General features: G+C 31.9%; 1 protein-coding gene across 2 annotated transcripts in view; it reads left to right on the forward strand.

Moving 5' to 3' along the window:
* The first annotated feature begins 5,673 nt into the window (after positions 1–5,673).
* Positions 5,674–20,971, forward strand: part of LOC129943441 (uncharacterized) — a 56,788-nt gene continuing 41,490 nt past the window's right edge. For both annotated transcript variants that reach the window (XR_008781247.1, XM_056052888.1), the window contains exons 1-2: positions 5,674–6,429; positions 10,537–12,781. Coding sequence is in view for 1 of the 2 variants with exons in the window: in XM_056052888.1 (XP_055908863.1) it covers positions 11,293–12,781 (1,489 nt within the window). In the remaining variant the exon portion in view is untranslated. The remainder of the gene's footprint in view (positions 6,430–10,536; positions 12,782–20,971) is intronic.

Raw genomic sequence — 20,971 nt, forward strand, 5'->3', positions numbered from 1 at the left:
CAGCTGCTACTTATTAATTGTTTTGGACCTATAAAATTATTAAAACTTTAATTTTTTTTTGTTTCTTTTTCTCCAACAAATTTTTGGGCAAAATTCGGCGGGAGACGAGTAAAAACTTTTCCTTTTTCGACATTTAGAATTCCTAAAGTCACATCTCCAAATAAATCAACTTTTTGGCAAGTCGAAATGATCAAGTTGTTGCTTCGACAGTGCTTTTTGAGATATATGTATTTAATAAAGCAGCCGATGGACTTCAACAAATTCCAATGCAATACGCAGAATCGTAATAATTGCATAACATGCATTTTTTGGAATCCGATTCTCTGCCAGTTTGCTGTCTTTAAGAATAGATTACAAGGTTGTAAAAAGAAAACGTCTGTATGCTGCCCAAAATTGTATGCTTATGAAAGCAGTATAAGAACAAGCGAATATCACTAAAACACCTTCGAAAGAGAGAGAGACATAATGTCCAGAAAATTGGATGTTTATATTCACCAGGTCCACTTAATAACTAGTTAACATAAAGTGCTATCGAAACTCTACAGATCATATTCTCTTAAAAGATATTGTGGAAATAGTCAAATGGCTTTGACAGTGACACGCGAATATTAAGCATGAAATAATTATTTTTTTTCGAATGAATGGATTTTAACCTTTCAAAAAGTTTATAACAAAGAAAACTATACAATTTATGCAACATAATTAGATGAAACTAACATTGTTATTCCAAGGGTCAAACATAAGCAATACCAGGCTTATAAAATAGTTTAATTGAAAGTAATGGCTGCGTTTAATCTCAGACATATTGGCTGCGTTCAATGCGTATTGGATAGGGTATCTTAGTTAGGTGGATTTTTAGATACCTTGTTGAACGAGTTGGATAGCTGAATTGAGATAGCTGTCAAAAAATAAAAACAACTTTTAGCTGTTCACAAAAAGCAGAGAAACATTTGAGTTTCGAAGGCAAAATTGTTGCAAGATTAAACATTCAATGGATAATTCAACTGACCTAGTAAATTGGCTATCTACAAAATGAGAACAAAATAAGTCAATTATGAAGTTTAAAAAAATGTTGAATCAGCTGTTCTGCCAGATACCTAGATACCCCAGAAATTGTTGGATAACTTTGGATTTATTTTTTGACATCTCAGCTGTGTTTGATGAGCTATTTTTTTTACACGTAAAACACTAACAAAAAGGTATCCGGATAACATATCTGTCAGAGATTGAACGCAGCCAATAAAGCTAGATGGATTCTTAAACAAGATTTTGGCGAGACAATTAAAGCCAAGACAGCAAAAAGTTCCTACATCGTATGTCTTACAGAAGCTTATGATTGGCTCTAGGGACTGTGCATTGAATCCTTAACATTTTTTTTGTGATCAAAATTGTAGAGCGTGTCTGAAAGATTTCTCATAGAAATGTTTAAATGTTAGAGCCCGTTCACACGATCCCGAATCGGCGGTTGTGCCGTATTGTCAATATAATTTAAATGAGTATGTTCATACGATACGGCATTTAACTGTAAACGGTAAAATTACCGATTATGTCGATTTTGTCTTTCGGTTTTGTCTCCGTAAATCGTTTTCGGTTGTACGGTAAAAATACCGATTCTTCTCATCGTGGCAATGTATGTATAGACAGTGCGTTCAGACGATTCGATATTTTGACCTATAATGCGTAACTTCTCGTCTGGGCTACTGTCGAATAAATTATTGCTAGTATATAGTCGTAGTAAATCGTCGGTGTAGGGTTGAGTACGGTGTACGCTAAAATTACCGTACCGTCTGAACACTCCAACCAAAAGACATCGAATCGAGAAAATATCCGATACGGTGAAAATATCGAATCGTGTGAACGGGCTTTAAGATAGAGTTAATTGAAGTAGTGTTTAAAATATGAATAGAAACAGTGTGTGCTGCTAGAGATCGATGGCCACAACGTCTAAGGACTAGCATTTAAGCTGAGATCGATCAATTTGATGAAATTTTTGTTTTAATTTAACTAATATTGTGGCCATTTTAATGAAGCGACAATGAATACAAAATATTTTGTAGTTGCTGTCTTATCGTGGTACATTTTAGATTTAGATTTATTTCCATTTCGTGTTTAGAATTATTGTCTTAGCAAATTAATGTTTAATTATAATGAAAGGGCTAAGTCATCAGCAGAAGCAACCATTTTTTCTTTCAAAAACAACTGAAAAATTTACTTTATATAAACAATAAAAAGTAAAGCCCCGAGCACTGACCCTTGGGGGACGCCTATGCATGCACTAGTGATCGAATAACTTATAGTTGTAACGATTCGCTCATGATTGGACCTGTTTTGAAGAAAGGATGAGAACCAATTTAAATTGTTACTTCTACTTCTTTCGTCAGATCAAGAAACAGAGCAACTCTTGCTTTCCAAGAGAGTCACTACTAGAGTCACACCTTTTGTCACCTTTTTTATGTATCGGGATAAAAATTGCAGTTTTAAGGTATTCTGGGAATACACCACTTTCAAATCTTATGTTTACAATATATGATAAGAGCCTTGTTATAAAACCATGTATTTTTTGTATTACTATGCTGCTTTAGTCATCTATTCCAAAGGAAGTTTTTGATTTCAATTTAGCAATCACATAATTAAATTTAGCAGCACATATTCGGTTTTGGATTGTATGGGAACATTTTAATACCCGTTTTTTGTTTTAAAATCTATCCATAGTATAGTAGAATTTTACACGAATAACAAAAACAATATCCATAGTATGAATAACACCGATAAAAGTTAGAGTAGAATCTTACTATGGATGGGTTTTTGACATTTATACAAGTCTCGAATGGATTTATGCGATTTCGTTCTCAAACGTTAGTACGATTGATATTGCATTTGTATCTCGATGGCTGTGTTCGTTGAGTAGTTGTGCATTTGTAATCATATGTGTTTTCCATTGGGGGAAAGAATCAATCTATAACTGTTGATATTATTTAGTGTTGTTGGTATAAATGGTCTTATTTTGTTAATTAAGTTCTTCTTTGTTTCCACCGAAGGTTTATTTCAATTAAGATGAAATAAATCTTCATGGTTTTCCACCGTACATGTAGATTTAAAAATTAATAAGTTTCTAAAATTCAAATGGTGTTTCGATGTTTCTTATGAAGTGCAAGTGAGATAGTTTGATTCCTGTTAAACAATGAAAAACTGAATAGTTTAGCATCATATAAAAATATGCTACCTCCTTTTTTTTATTTGTTTAAACCAAAACTATATTTTTTGTACACAAACATACAAATAAACAAGCCATAATGCATCTGTAAACCAACTCCTCCATACAGGTTTTTCTTCACAATCGAGTCAAATCAAGCTCATTTCAACTCGATTCAGTTATATAAAGAATTGAAATGATAATGTAGAAGTCTACGAACAAACTCCTTGAAGCTCTTACTCTATGTCAAAGTTGCAATTGTTAAATGAACTTTTTTATGGAAACTCAATTTCCAAATGTTTTCTTCCATTTCTTCTTGAAAATTGTATATTTCATTAGTTTTGGTTAGTTTTTTTGCTAAGTTAGTTTTAACATTTGATTTCACAAAACTTTCTTCTATTTGTGTGTGTTTTTAACTTTCCATAGGAAGTTATTGTAATGGGTCTGATTTGTCAAATTTAAAATTTTGGCATTTCTCGACGTTTCAAGGTCCCTAGAGTCGAAATAAAATAAAGGGCTCTCAAGAAAATTGCGTGGTTGGTTTTTTTTTTATCATAGCAGTTTAAAAAAAAGATGAATATTTTGGTTAACCCTAAATATCTCTCGAACCAATAACGCTAGAGACTTGGATTAAATTTTATATTATAAATTGTAACGTGATACCAAACAAGTATCTTTTTGGAAAAAAAAATCCAATCAACGGTTTTTTTATAAATCAAAGAATCTCAAAACAAATGTTGTACCCTCGAAAATCTTACGAACAAAAATGATTTTATATCCAAAACAATTTTGTGCAACGAAAACTAAAGTTTAAATTTTGAGAAAAAAACATTACATTAAAGTTGGTAAACATTGATTTCCGACTCAAAAATGTTTTCTATACTTTGATATTGGCTTTAAACTTATTTTATCTTTTAAAAAATATTGTTATCAAGATTCCGTTAAATTTTGAGCAAAATCGAATTGAAAATTTTCTTACTAAAAATAAAAAAATCTTAAGAAATTAGTAAAATATGTTAAAAATTGATTTTCGACTCGAATATCTTTTCAAAAATTAAAAGTATTGGCTTAAACTGTTTTATCTTATAAGAAATATTGTTTTCAACATTTAGTAAAGTTTTAAGAAAATTCGAATTGACAGTCTGTTATTTTTACCAACAAAAAAATAACACCTAATAAAAGTGGTAATGCTTTGGTAAGTTGGTAAACATTGATTTTCGATTTAAATACCTTTTCAAAAATTTTTTAAATAAAAAAAAAACACATAAAAGTGTAACATCATCTGAATTAATAAAAAATCCCACATAAATCTAAAATCCTCAGCAATTTAATTGTTGGATTTTACATTATTCATCGACCTAATGTCAAAATTACAAATAAACAATGAAAACAAATGGGTGTTGTAGGGTGAAACGTACGAAAGATTCCGGACTTTATATGAAGTGTCTTTGGAATAAGACTTAATCACCTTGCACGTGAGCGCGAACGACGAATGAATTACAAAATGTGAGTTTATATACCTTTGAAGACATATTTCCACACAAATTCTAAACAAAACGATAGCAATATAGTTTCTATTTGGTTTATGATGCATACTTTTACTTTTCAATATCATATATTAATAAATTTAAGAAAACAAATTTATTCGTCGAGCAGAATATTGTAGTTGATACGAACTGTCAAACTTTATTCACGTTCCCCATTATCCACACTCGCAACGAATAAAATAATCATGCGTACTTAACCTAAGAAAATCATTCTTGCTTTGTATTTGGTGGTGAATGGTGTTCGGCTTTCAAAGTCAAACTTCATTCGCGACGAATTAAAAACTCTCATGTGAAAGAAATGTCAAAATCGACGAAAATTCGTTCATTCGTTGGTCGTGCTCATGTGAATAGTGCTTATAGCTCATGTGAAAGAAAAGTCAAAATATGCGAAAATCCACAGTTCGCAGTTCGTAGCTCATGGCTGTAAATGAGTACTAAATCTGCTACTAAACTCCTCTCGGTTATGCTTCGCAAACACTTATTTTTACAAGTTATCTTTAATCTGTCTACTCTTTCGCTCTCGACTACCAACAAACCAAGTCAAATAAATGTGAATGTGATACAAACTACATCCATCCATCTAAAAACAACATATTGTGCAATTCGAGTTTTATGTGTGTTGTTTTTGTATTTTATAAGTTGCTCAAAATATTTAAAAATGTATCTTTTTCTTATAAGAGTTCAGTTGTTTCAGTTTTTCGATGTGTATGTGTCACTATTATCTCGAATTCGATGGTTTATATCAATGTATGTGAAATAAATAGTGTAAAAAGAAGAAATAAAAACACGGAAAGAGAGAAAAAGAAATATGTGATTAAACAAAACAAAACGAAATGAAATACTCAACAAATACCATTACACACACAAACACACGTTCAACTTAAAGCAAAAACACATAGAATTTTTCTCCGAAATGAAATTTCGTATTTTAGTCAATTGCTGCAACTAGTCCGTTGCACGTCGTCGTCGTCGTAGTGTCGTCGTGTATTCGTATGTTCTCTTGATTTTTCTTTTTTAATTATTGTCATAATACAACAAAATTAATTAATAATAATTTTGAATGTTTTTACTGAGATAACCTTACGGACATTTTCCATGTTTTGTTTTTATTTTTTATTTTTAAATTAAATTTCTATCTTTTACTCTCCATAATTATATTATATTTTATTTCAAAACGTATTTTGTTATAAAAATTAAAGCAAATAAAAAGAAAATAAATCGTGAACAAAATAAAAAGAAAGCAAAAATATATCTGTGTATACATATTTAGAAAAATAAAATAAAAATATCAAATTCTCTTCTTGTTGATTATTGATTATATTATCTGCTATAATTTCTGTTGTTGGATCCAATAGATGAAAGAATGTGAATTCTCTTGCATGAGTGAAGGAATGAAGGAAGAAAATTGTGTTCTCAATAAAAAGCAATTTAAAGTGAAAAAGCTATAATTATAAAATTATATATATTACATATCGTGAAACGGGAATTATTCGGATACATATCATACAAAAATAAGAAAATATAATATACATATATCTGATCGCGGAACGTACAAAAATAAAAGGAAAACGAGTGAAAAAAAAAGTTTATTTTGTTTTTCTTATTTTATTATTTAAAAAAAAATCAAATCGAATAAAGGAGTTCGCCGCGAGGAAGGAGATATTTTTCGGCGAAAAAAAAAGAGAAAAAGTGAGTTTGATATTATTGAATTTGAAAAATTTCACTAAAAATGGAAGAAAACTCAAAGTGTAATCTCTGCCTTGTCAATTAAACAATTTATAGTTGAAAACTACTAAATGTCACTAAATGACAGGAGATTTAAAATACCAGTGTGTGCATTTCGATCTTATTATTTTATTTTATAAGAATTACGTTAAATTTTCTTCCACTATCATCATCTTCATCATCATCCATGAATTTATTTAAATGTATGTGATCTATTTTTTCTTGATTCGAATAGAAAATAAGAATTAGTTGACATAAAAGGAAAAATTAAACGAATAGGCAATATTAACAATTTACTATTCACAATAGAACAAAAACAATATGGAGAGTATGGAAACGGTAATTTATGACACTTGGAAGATTCCTTCAAACCTTCAAAGTTCATCGAAATAACAGTAATTTTTTGTTAGAAATTGTGAAACTAGAAATATTCGAAAAGATACGAGGAATTTAATTATGCGGTCGCATTTTGATAGATATGTAGTTTAGTTTTTCTATAATCATCTTCGTACTTGTCGAAAAAGAAAAGTCAATTTTATGAATGTTTATAGGTGTGTCGGTGTGTGAGTGTGTGTTTGTGCATGAAACAACACAAGCAAGAACAATAAAAAAAACTCACAGACATTCACACACACACACACGAATTATATGTGAAAAACAAAAATATAAAAACGGATTTTGTCGGCCACCGGCAAGGAACCGACTTTGTATCTTTGTGGTTGTACGACAAGTTCGTGTCGGTGTATATATATGTATGTGTGTGTGTGTGTGTCTGTCTGGCTGGCGCCAGTGCGACGACGTTTATCTTACTTTTTATTACGTCAGTGGCGCCCACTGGCGCCTATAGGAAAACCATACACACAAAAACAATTTATAATGAATATAATATGATGGTGGCTTTTTAGAAGTATAACCTGCTTGGATTTTTATAAATTCACACATACCCCACCTGAGTTGTTTTATTTTCTTTTATTTCTAATTTAATGCATGCAATGTGTATTGCTGTTGTTGTTATTTTGTTGCTTTATTAAAGGGGATTGCAGTGAGTTCAGCAAATATTCTTGTTAGATGTTAGATATTTTTTTTGTTTATAATTTATTTTTTTCATAGACTGATATAATTTTGTTTTCTTTTTGAGGAATAATCAATCTTTTAATTGCTTTTATTTGAAAATTCATAAAATTTTTAGATTTTAAAAATAAATATTTGGTTTTTGTATAGGAAAATATAAATGGCGCCCAACGTGAATACATAATTAGATGCAATAATCATACTAATTAAGTAAGGTTTTATTTTATTTCGGTATTATATGGATCTGGATGTTTAGAAAACAAGAATAGAATTTAATGTCTGCTAAAAAAGCGCTTAACAAGCGAATTTTCAATATAATTTTAAATAAATACTTTTAAATGATTGTTTGAGATTCTTATTGAAACTTGATTTGATTTTGATTTAAGTTTAATGCTTATGGATTCTTTTTCTTCAAATAAGACATAAAATAATACTCTTATTTCTATATATTTAAAGTCCAGTAAAATGGCGCCCAACGTGAACCTTTTCAGTTAAATGATTTTTTGAGCTTCTTATTGAAACTTGATTTGATTTTAAGTTAAGTTTAATACTTGATGAATCCTTTTTCTGTAAATAAAACATACAAACTAAATTCAAAATAAAAGAACTTAATGTCTACTTAAATGGCGCCCAATGTGCAAATTTTCAATTCAATTTTAAATAATTAAATGTTTACTTGAGCTTCTTGTTAAAACTTTATTTTATTTGTATTTAGGTTTAATGCTAACAAATCGTTTATTTGCAAATAAGACACAAAATAATACTTTTATTTCAAAAGAAAAGAAAATGGCGCCAAACGTGAACCTTTTTAATTAAATGATTTTTTGAGCTTCTTATTGAAACTTCATTTTATTTTTATCTGAGTTTAATTCTTTATGGATCCTTTTTCTGCAAATAAAACATAAAAAAAAATATCAAAATAAAAGAAATTAATGTCTACTAAAATGGCGCCCAACGTGAAAATTTTCAATTCAATTTAAAATAATTAAACGATTGTTATTTAAACTTGATTTTATTTTTATTTAAGTTTAATTCTAACGGGCCCTTTCTCTGCAAATAACACAAAAAATAACACTCTTATTTCAAAAGAAAATAATTTAAAGTCCAGTTAAATGGCGCCCAACGTGAACATTTTCAATTAAACGATTGTTTGAGCTTCTTATTGAAACTTCATTTTATTTTTAGTTAAGTTTAATACTTTCTTTATCTTTTTTCCGCAAACAAAACATACAAACAAAATTCAAAATAAAAGATTTTAATGTCTACTAAAATGGCGCCCAACGTAAACATTTTAAATTAAATGATTGAGGTTTTTATTGAAACTTGAATTAATTTTTAGTTATGTTTAATACATTATGGATTCTTTTCTGCAAATAAAACAAAAAACAATTATTTCAAAATAAAAGAGCTTAATGTCTACTAAAATGGCGCCCAACGTGAGCGTTTTCAATTAGATGATTGTTTGAGCTTCTTATTAAAGATTGATTTTATGTTTAGTTAAGGTTAATACTTAATGGTTCCTTTTTCTGTAAATAAAACATACAAAAAAAAACAAATATTTCGAAATAAAATAATTTAATGTCTACTAAAATGGCGCCCAACGTGAAACTTTCAATTCAATTTTAAATAATTAAATGATTGTTTGAGCTTCTTATTGAAAGTGGACTTTATTTTAAATTAGGTTTCAATCTTAAGGGTGATTTTAATGCACTTATTTAAAAAAAAATATAATTGGCGGCCTCTTAAATGGCGCCCTACGAAAACATTTTCAATACAATTTAAAATAATCAAATGATGTTTAAGCTTCCTATTAAAGCTTGATAAAAGTTTAATGTTTACGGATCCTTTTTCTCCAAATATGGATCTTTTTTCATTCAAATTAAATATATAAAAAAAAACAAATATCACAAAAAAAAATTAATAATAAAATGGCGCCCGACGTGAGCATTTTCAATTCGATACTGTTTAAATTTTCTATTAAAGCTTGATCTAATTTTTAACTAACTTAGTTACTTGATACTTACAAAAATAATACAATAATTAACAAAAAAAGGATTGATTGCCCTCTTAAATGGCGCCCTACGTGAACATTTTCAATTCAATTTAAAATAATTAATTGATTGTTTAAGCATCCTGTTAAAACTTGATTTAAGTTCAATGTTTATGGATCCTTTCTCTCCCAATATGGACCCCTTTCCATTCAAATTAAACATAAAAAAACAATAAGTCCAAAGTAAAAAAAAAATAATGTCTACTAAAATGGCGCCCAACGTGAGCATTTTCAAATAGATGATTTTTTGAGCTTCTTATTGAAACTTGATCTAATTTGTATCTAACTAAGTTGATACTTACAAAAATAATATACTAATTTAAAAAAGGAATTTAATTTCTACTAAAATGGCGGCCAACGTGAACAGTTTTTGTATTTTAATTTCATGTGGATTCTATTTTTAAAATAAAAATGAATAATACACATATGTACATACATATATCATCCATTATTCGAAGCTTGACTGGGTGTTTTTTAAACTTGTCTTGGGTAGTTTGAAACATTAAAATTAAATGACTATCAATCGCTTATATTTTATAACATGAATTCGCAAACGTATCTGTCTATTGATGATTTTTGTTTAAAATAGCTTCTAAAAAGGCAAAGCTAGGAACATGTGAAGATTTGTTTAGTTTTTTTTGATTTAAAATATATTTTTTGACTTAATTTTAGTACTTAACTCGCAAATAAAAAAAATCTAGTAACTAGCTCCTTAATGAAACATATTTGTGTTGAATATTTTTAACAACTAATAATTGTTTTGTTAAAATACATACAAGTATAGACTGATTTTAATTCAAATACTTCTCCAAATATGCGAATCACATAAATGGCGCCCAATGCAAGGCTCATAAAATAAGTAAATAATACACATCGAAATGCACACACACTAAAATTTCCTGCTAATTAATTTAAATAAGTAATACCATAAATATTTACATTTATTTCAGCTGTGGAATTATTTCCATAAAGAAAAAAAGAAAAAAACTCAACATCAATCTCTCTTCAACTTCCAATTAATACAAAACAAGGACACAATATTATTTTGTTGTTACTTTAAGCTTTCGAATGTAAATCCTACATATCAAAATTAAAAATAATCAAATTAATTTAATTACAAATAAAATATCCTTTTCAACCAAAAAGTGCTTTAAATATCAAAATTCAATTTAAAACAAAAAAGAAAACTTAACTGAGCAGTTGTAATTATAAACAATTAAGAATTTAATTCGATAATAAAATTGTTATTCTCGTTGTAATAAAGAAAACCCCAAATTGTTACACGAATGTAAAAATACTTGCTCGTGCCATTGCCACCTAAGGATATATAAGTTTCAAAGTGCCCTATCAAATCGCGCTTCAATAATAAATTATAATTATAAATTATATAAAAAGTCATTCGCTTATACTTTTCAATTTTGTTTATATATCTTTTTGATGTGATATTGCTTAAGTAAATTTAATTAAATATATAAAAAATCTAAAATAAAAGTGATTTATGTAATAAACAGCAATTAAAAGTTGTTGTTAACGCACACTAAATCTTAAATTAAAATAACGAAGACAAAGAAAAGCAAAGAAATATACAAAAAAAAAACATATCATCTATCGATCGAGTGTGATACAATTTAAATTTAATTGCATCAGTTTTAATCGATAATGCAAATACGATAGATCGATGTTACCAATGCATTTTATGTCCCTCCATGTTCATGTTTCAAAGCAACAAACAGAAAAAAAAAGACAAACTATGGTTTGCATGCCAAACGCGATTTCAGCAGTACAATCAAGACATCGATGTAATGCCAAGTGTGCAACCACAGCGGCGTCACCCTCAACATCTACTCCGCCCTCAGCAACAGTATCAGACGGCACATCAGCTGCTACACCAACAACAACAACAACAACAACAACAACATCAACCTTTGATACTGGATCCACGGGAAACGCCTCCACCGCAATATGGTCAAATGAATTTCTCTGGAAGAAGCTGCTGCAGCATGAGTTCAATGCTGATGGAGAACAGCGGGAACAACAGCAGCAGCAGCAGCAATCAACAGCTACTGTATCCAATGAACACACCTCCGCAATGTGTGTGCTCGAACAGCTGTTTTGGAAGCGTCGCCGACGAAGTGTCATATGCAATGGAACTGGAATCCGGCTCGGAGGAAATGAGCATCGAGCAGGATTACGAAACCAAGATAGGTGGCTCTTATTGCGAAAGTTATGGAGACAATTCAACCGATTGCAACGAAGGAGACGACTACGATCATCAATATTCCAACTTGTCGGCGAAAGCGACGAGAGCAATGATCGGCGAATTGAACGCGGACCGACTGACGAATTGGCAACAAAACCAGAATCTGGCATTTCATCAAACGTCAATAGCAACAACAACAAAAACGAACAACAAGTCAACTGGGACCACGATAGCGGGAAGTGTTTTACGGAGTTGCTGTTACACCGCTGGGGATTCTATTTCGAACGAATCAACTGGCAGCAACTGTCACCACCCACCACATCCCAATCAAAACTTTTCTCACAATGCGATGGCAGCGCCATCATCCACAACTGTAACCTCGGCGATAACTGCAACAGCAGCAAATGTTTTTCGAAATTGTTGCCGAGGTGTTGGGTCCCAGTCAAACGAATCGAGCATAGGGAACTATCCCGAGCTGCCTCATCAGAACAATCGCAATTTTGCTCTCAACAACAACAACAACAGTGCTTTTGGCAACAACAACAACAACAAAAACAACTTCAACTTCTACGAACAAAAAACCACAGCATCAACCCTTTTATCGAGCGACTCTTCTGGTACGTTAAAAGTAAAAGAACTATTCAAAGCCCTTATGAAAAAGCTAAAAGATCCCCAATTAGATACCCTATGTCAAGTTGTCGAAAACCGTTTGAACGCCGCGAACGCCGGTACCGACGCGAACAACAGCGGCAGCCTTTCCGTTTGGCGCCGTCAAAATCAAATCAATCGACCGTCGCATCAACCCTCGACATGTGTTCTTGTACCGCGCGAATCAATCGGAGGCGAGGAGCCAAATGTGATTGCCTGTCGGTTATGGTTATGGCCGGACTTGCGCGATTCAACGGAATTGAAACGAATACCAATGTGTCCGAATGGCAAGGAAAAAGTTTACGTTTGCTGCAATCCAGCACATTGGAATCGGATACTAATACCAGGTGAGATTTAAACATTAATTTTTAAAAATATATTTACATTTGTAAGTATTTTTCTGATGTGACATTTAATAGAATAAATGGAAAACCGCAATGAAACTGACAGAAGACGTCAGTGTCAAATTGCATTACTGAATATTTAATTTGATTTTTAACGGATTTAGCTATTCAGTCAGTCATTTGTATGATTGTGGTTTGTTCTGTTATCAAATACCATTTTGTGTGGCTTAATTACTTTATTATAGCATATTTTTCATATGATTCAGGAAATTATTATTTGAAAATGTAATTTTTACAACATTTACACAAAATTAACGAAAAATATTAAGAGAAAACTAAAATTTGTTGATTTTATGACATAATAATTGTTTGTGCTGTCAAAGTGAAAGTACGGCTTAAGGAAGTTTGTATAAAAAACAAAAACGTAAGCACGAGTATTTAGCTATATTTTAGCCCTATAATTGTATATTCTATCTAATTCATAAGATCTTAACTTTTTGGCCCGTTTTTAAGGGGCGATAAACGACCAACGAATGAACGCAAATTCAACCATTATGACATTTCTTTCAAATACGTACTGTAACGCTTACAAGAAACTCAAAAATTGGACATATAAGCGAGTGTCTCTTTTATTCTTATGAAAAACCAGTTTCTTATACGGATATACACAGGAGTGTCAAAAATGTATCATCATGCTCAATATTTAATACGGAAATTTTGAGCAAAATTAAAAACACAGCTGACATAACAAAAAGACAACAAATGTCAAATGAACAATGAACTGAAATTCTCTTCAAATGTCAAATTGAAATGATATTTGCATCTGTGGCTTTGAATTCTTTTTAAGGGTCTGTTCATATTTTCACATATTCGTGATTTTTTGGAAGTTTCTTAAATACAACAACATTTAAAAAAGAAAGTTCGTTATAAATGTGTTTTTTGTAAACGAGGCTTTCTTAAAAGCGAAAAATACTGTTGTTTGTTTTTATAAGTCATTAAATAACAAAGACTAGAACGAAATTTGTAGGTTAAAGAGGCTTTGTACATGAGACCGAACAATGAATGAACAAATTGCATTTTATTCTCTATAACAAGCCAATTTTGTGAAAACAATTTGGTAATAACGAATTACAATCATATTGCAGTGTGGTTGCTACGAACTGTCAAACTCTATTCGCGTTCCACACACCATCCATACTGCAACGATTAAATTGTTCGCGTTCAACTTAACCTCGAAATTATACCACTCTTGTTTTGTTTGTTGAAAAGGGAAATAATAAATTGGCAATACGTCGCTGTCTGCGAATAGGAAAGTCAAAATATTTTATTCGTTGAAACGTGGATCGTTTGCAGAACGTTAATTGTGTTTGACACTTCGTTACAATTATATTGCAATTCTAGAATTTCTCTCATTTTGGCAGTTAAAAAGTTTATTCTATTGATTAACTGAAGCTATATTTCTGCCTTTTTGCTAACAATATTTTCTTCTTTGAGATGTGGATCGTTTGTGGAACATGAATGGTGTTTGACACTTCGTTACAATCATATTACAATTCCCGAATTCCTCTCATTTTAACAATAAAAAAGCATATTCTATTACCTTAAGATTAACTAAAGCTATATTTCTACCTTCTTGTTAACAATATTTTCTTCGTTGAAATGTGGATCGTTTGTGGAACGTGAACTGTGTTTGACACTTCGTTACAATCATATTGCAATTCCCGAATTTCTCACATTTTAGCAATGAAATAGAATATTATATTACCTTAAGATTAACCTTCCTTTTTGTTAACAACATTTTATTGGTTGAAATGTGGATCGTTTGTGGAACGTGATTTGTGTTTGACACTTCGTTACAATCGTATTGCAATTCCCGAATTTCTCACATTATGGCAAAAAAATAGCATATTTTATTACCTTAAAATTAAACTTCCTTTTTGTTAACAATATTTTATTCGTTGAAATGTGGATCGTTTGTGGAAAGTGAATTGTGTTTGACACTTCGTTACAATGATATTGCAATTCCCGAATTCCTCTCATTTTGACAATGAAATAGCATATTCAATTACCTTAAGATTAATTAAAGCTATATTTCTACCTTTTTGTTAACAACATTTTATTCGTGGAATTGTGAATCATTCGTGGAAATGTGGATCGTTTGTGGAAAGTGAATTGTGTTTGACACTTCGTTACACTGATATTGCAATTCCCAAATTATTCTCATTTTGACGATGAAAAAGCGGATTCTATTACCTTAAGATTAACTAAAGCTATATTTCTACCTTTTTGTTAACAACATTTAATTCGTTGAAATATGGATCGTTTGTGGAAAGTGAATTCTGTTTGACACTTCGTTACAATCATATTGCGATTCCCGAATTTCTCACATTTTAACAATGAAATAGCTTATTCTATTACCTTGAGATTAACTAAAGCTATATTTCTACTTTTTTGGTAACAACATTTTATTCGTTGAAATGTGGATCGTTTGTGGAACGTGAATTGTTTTTGACATTTCGTTACAATCATATTGCAATTCCTAAATTTCTTACATTTTTTCAATAAAATAGCATATTTTATACCTTAAGATTAACCTTCCTTTTTGTTAACAATATTTTCTTCGTTGAAATATGGATCGTTTGTGGAACGTGAATTGTGTTTGACACTTCGTTACAATCATATTGGAACTCTCGAATTCTCAATGAGAGAAACTAAAGCTTTATTTCTACCTTTTTGTTAACAATTAACACAGAATTTGAGTTTCTAAATTGTAAAGAATCACATTTATTTATTCATTAATCGATCGTTGGTCACTCTCTTGTGAAAAGTCCGTAGCAGTTACAAGCCCTACAGGCTTATCATTAGAAAACCTCAATTTTTAAATCTATAAACCTGAAGTTCAACTCAATTTCAGGAAATTATAATATTTTTTACAATTTAGAATAGTTTATCTTAACTCGAGATAAGGATACAAATATATTTCCTTCTCTATCTTTTTCGTTGTTACTGATGCTTGGTATTTTCTTCTACTCACTGCAAATCACTTACCCCAGCACAATCTCCATAACTTTCAATGTGTTGCATTCTAAAAATATGAACATTTTCAAATGAAAAATAGAACCATAAAAATTAGAAAACTCACTTAAAAAGAACAGTGTGTTGAAAAGGGGACGCCGCAGCCGCCCACCACGCCGGTGGCGATGTGCCATTGCCAGTCATAGTGATACTCGTGTTTAGGAAGTCATCGAATGAGGAAGGGTTTTAGCTGTGTGCCTTGCATCGCCGCGCCGTCACCGACCATGCAGTGCCGTAGCAGTTCTACTGCATGTGCAATGTCTCTCTGTTTGGAAGCATGCTTTTTTTTGTTGGCTCTAGACAAAAACCAAATCAACCAGGCGCCATTATATTACATCGCTGCTGCAGCAGCAGCAATAACATAGTCCACACATAGAGAAATGCGCCGTGTACACTGTACACACTCATTGGTAGCATTCAGCCCATAAACGGGATGTTCTTCATTTCGTGTGCGCTGTCAAATGAAACAGTAAACAAGTTTGTATATATTTTGTTTTTGTTCAATTTATTTATTACATTTGTAAATGGGACATGATTTAAATGGGAAATAAATTAAATTATTTTTGTTTTATTTATACGGCTGCTGATCCCTCTAAAAATATCCCATTGTATTATTTGAAATATTTTAAGCACGCATTGGTGGCATTAAAAACAATGTGTGTGCCGTTCCGTTCAGTGAATGGTGATGGTACATAAAATGCCATTGGCATCAAGATTTTGTGTGATTAAGAATGAAAACTATTTTGTATTTCTTTTTTTTTTTATTTTTGTACCTACACTTAACTAAACTTAGCCGATGACCAGCGAAAATAATAACAACAACAACACCTAAAGACCGCCGCCGCACCGCGTCGTCGTGCCGCAGTGCCAATGGGATAGCACCATAATGCTGATCGGCCTTTATAAAACTCGAATCACTGTCGCCGCCGCTGTGCGTCGTTTCCATCGCTATTAGTTGCGGTATTTGTTTGTTGTTCTTTATTTTGAGTAAATAAAATTTAAAGTTTTAAAATTTTTTTCTCACCAATCACTTTTGCGTGTTTTATTTATTTGTTGTTGTTTTTATTTCATTAAGTTGTTCATTGCTTCGTGATATTAGGCGATTTGGCAGCATTCAGTATCAGTATTGAGAATAGCACGACGCGACGTAAAGCGATGAGCGGCAATGGCGGCAGAGGCGCCTGAGATTATTTCCTGGCGCCAAGTTCCTCTATTTACGAAAATAATTTTAAAATCCGAAAAGAAAAATTGATTGTTTTTTTTTAGCTTTTTTTTAATTAAGGAAATTAAAGCGATTAGTAGACTTTAGTCCACGCAGTGATATGATTTAATTTATTTAGAATTTAAATCTAAAATTAACTTATTCTCAACATTTATGTGTCTTTAAGTATAAACATAATTATATGTGCAAATCGTAAAAAGATCAAGCAGATTCTTTATTTTTAATTTTATTTCGAATTGAATAAAAAGAAAAACGTGCGATTGACATTTACTTAAACCCAAACCAACTTGTCTCTTAGTCACTATTTATTAAACTTAATAAGTGCAACTTGATCACGTTTTTATTTAGTTACTTCGTAAATTATATTTGGTATCTAAGAATGAAATAAAACTTAACAAAATAGAAGTGAAGAGTAAAACTTGTTGCTCTTCTCGAGAATACATATTTAATATATTCTGGCAACTCTGTTGCTGCTGTCAAACGCTGACAACTTCAATGCATCTGTCAAATAAATATAATTCTTTTTGCCGCATTTTTTCGATCGATTTTCACATCTGTTCCGCCTTCAGCATTGATCCAGCTCTAATTAAAGTAAACATCGTTAACAAAATTTAAGTTAAACCATTTTCAGTGGTCTTTTATTTCGGGTACTAAATCTGTCAATTTTTGTCTAAAAATTAAAGTAACTTACTTAGGTCCTCAGACCTGTTAAGTCAGTTGGGAACCCCTTAAGGGCCTCTTCTACGCCTACGCACCATCGTGTACGGTTCCCAGAGATGTGTTTCAGCTCCCTCCGACTCTTGCCTAGTGATGCTAATTCTGCCTCGGCTGTCCTGCGCCATGTGCTTCTCGGTCGGTCGTGCAGCTCTTCTTCCTCCTTGTGTGAGCGGATTATACTGAATTGCTTGTTTTGCAATGCAGTAGTTATCTTTTCAAAGCGTATGTCCAATCCATTGCCACTTACGTCTCCGTATTATAGAGTCTATAGGTTCCTTACCTGTCATTCTATGAAGGACATTATTGGATATTCGGTTTGCCCAGAAAATTATTAGGATGTTACTAAGACATCTGTTTACGAAGGTTTTCAGCTTTCTTGTTATGGCTGAGGTAACCTTCCAAGTGCTGCATCCATAAAAAAGCACAGATTTGACATTTGTGCGAAACAGCCGTAGCTTTGTTCTGAAGCTGATAGAGTAATTCCCACAAATGTTCGACAACATACCGAACGTCACTTTTGATTTGAGATGCGGCAGATGACGTTTTGATCGGTTCCGCCATCGATGGAGACGATACTTCCAAGGTATTGAAAGCTCTCCACTTTTTCCACCGGTTGCAAGAAAATATTTATTTATTTGAGAGGATGGTCAGGTTCCGAGGCTGATCGTTTTTGTTTTGCGAGAATTCATTTTCAGCCCACAACTTCTGCTTCTCTCTCCACACTTGTTGGCGTTTGAAAAAGGCCCATCCCCATGATCCAATGAGAGAATAAGCAATCCAAGTGCTTTAAATAGGATGTCAAAGTCCATTAGGTCCCTCCGCTACCTGACAAAACTGCGAGCAGTACATCGCTTATCACTAACAAAAACAATATTGGCTACAGACTACAGCCCTGCCTGACTCTGCTACGGATTTCAAAATCATCTGACAGCCTACATTGTTCAGAACGTGACACTTGGATCCATCATATGCCCTCCTCCGGAAAGCTAACCAGATATACACCCTATTAACGCTATCAAAGGCCTTCTCAAAGTCGATGAACAGCAGGTGTAAAGTTGGCTTCAATTAAACTTTTAATGACAGAATCAGCTTCTCTTGAACATCATGTAAGATTAAAGCCGTTCTGTGAAACAGTTTACTAATTAAGCTTCTAGTACGCAAGTCTTTCGAAGAATTTTAAAATTTATTTGAGGATATCAAGAGAATGAAGATAAGTAAAGTAAAGTATTTACATCTATTTAATAGCTTAAGTAAGCCTATAAGTTGGCGTCTTAAATCATACTTAAGTATTCAAATTTTTCAATTAAAGCTTTAAACTACCAATCTTCTATAACGTTTCTGAATATTGCTAACTCTTTCCGAACTTGTGTTGTAGCAGAGGCTCCACATTACGGAACAATATTCTAAAACAGATCGCACAAAGGCATTAATGGCTGAATCACAAACACGCTTCAGCTTCGGCTTCACATTACGTTTACGAGTTCAGCCATAGGAATTCAATGCATGCTTTCACAATGGAGCTTCAACCTCACGTTTCGTTTGACAATCGTGAGGAAAAGAACGTTATGTAACGTAATGTGACTCCAAACGGAAGGTCTAGTTCAATTATCTGAACATTTGCTTTGTCTGACAGCTCAACAGCTGTAAAAAAATGTCAACAAACAAAATATATGCTCTTAGGAGGGATGAAATAATAGAAATGTCATTCAAAGCAACCTCGAAGCATTCCCACCGTATCGCAGTTAAAGCCGAAGCTGATGTGTGTGTGTGATTCAGCCATAAAGAGAGATTTGAGAATCTAAGGGTCAGTAAGTGCCTGGCAGTAAATGTATGCGAAAACCGGGCTTGATGTAGAATATAATTTTTAAAAATAAGAAATAAAAGCGGTCCCCTGTGGTTTCCTTGATGAACTCCGGACCAAGTGTGAATTTAGTGGAACTAAGCATTATTTATAAGAACTTTTTGAATACTATCACATAAATAAGATTGAAGCCAATTCAAAAGATTAGACAAAAAACCTAAACTTTCTAACTTTTGCATTATAATATTGAGCTTAACTTGATCGAAAGCTTTGAAGAGTCATAAGATTCGTTGACCTTTACTTACCAGATACAAATCCATATTGATATGTTGCAATTATTTCCACCCGTTTGTTTTTCATCCGGTCTACATGACCCATCTTAGTCGTTGGACTTATATCTTTCTGAATAAGTTTACGTCACTGTACATAACGTACAGCTTGTCGTTCCATCTTTTCCTCAACTATCTTTTATGCATACGGAACCGTAGATCACGCTAAGAACTTTTCTCTCGAAACGACCTAAGGTACTTTAATCCGCTTTTGCATTGTCCTTGCTTGACATCACGCTGTGTTTTTCTGATTCTGTCAATGTCATCAGACAGACTTTTGAAAGGTAGTGTCTCTAGTGTTTAAGTGGGAGCTTTGTAATATTCTTTCAAGGACGATGTTAAAAAAATCGCATGACAGCGCATCAACTTGTCTTTAGCATTTTTTGACATCAAAAGGTTCTGTTAAGCAGTATTCAAATGAGCGCGACCAACGAACGACGAATGAATTACAAAATGTGAGTTTTTATACGTTTAAAGACATATTTCCACACAAATTCTTAACAAAACGAAAGCAATATAGTTTCTATTTGATTTATGATGCATACTTTTAATTTTCAATATCATATATTCATAAATTAAAGAAAACAAATTTATACGTCACGAAAAATATTGCAGTTGATACGAACTGTCAAACTTCGCGTTCCACATTATCCACAATCACAACGAATAAAATAAACGCGCGTATACCTAACCTAAAAAAATCATTGTCAATCAAATCAATTGTCAAAGTCAAACTTCATTCGCGGCGAATTAAAAACTCTCATGTGAAAGAAATGTCAAAATCGCGTTCTCATGTGAAGAATAGTGCTTTAATTTGTTTCCAACCTTTATGGACCAGCACGAATGTCATCTAGGGTCTCCTTTTTTCAGCAAGCTTATGCTTACAAAAATTTGGAAGACATTAACTATTTACAATCCTGTCTCTTTATAGGAAGAATTTGACATCAATTGAGAGTTTTCGTCTTTCATAAAAAGGGTTAGACAAAATGTAATTCCGAATGAAAAACAATAATGCTAACACAAAGAATCCGATTATGACACATTGAAAA

This window comes from Eupeodes corollae, chromosome 1 (assembly GCF_945859685.1).
Source record: "Eupeodes corollae chromosome 1, idEupCoro1.1, whole genome shotgun sequence".
NCBI classification, from domain to species: Eukaryota; Metazoa; Arthropoda; class Insecta; order Diptera; family Syrphidae; genus Eupeodes; species Eupeodes corollae.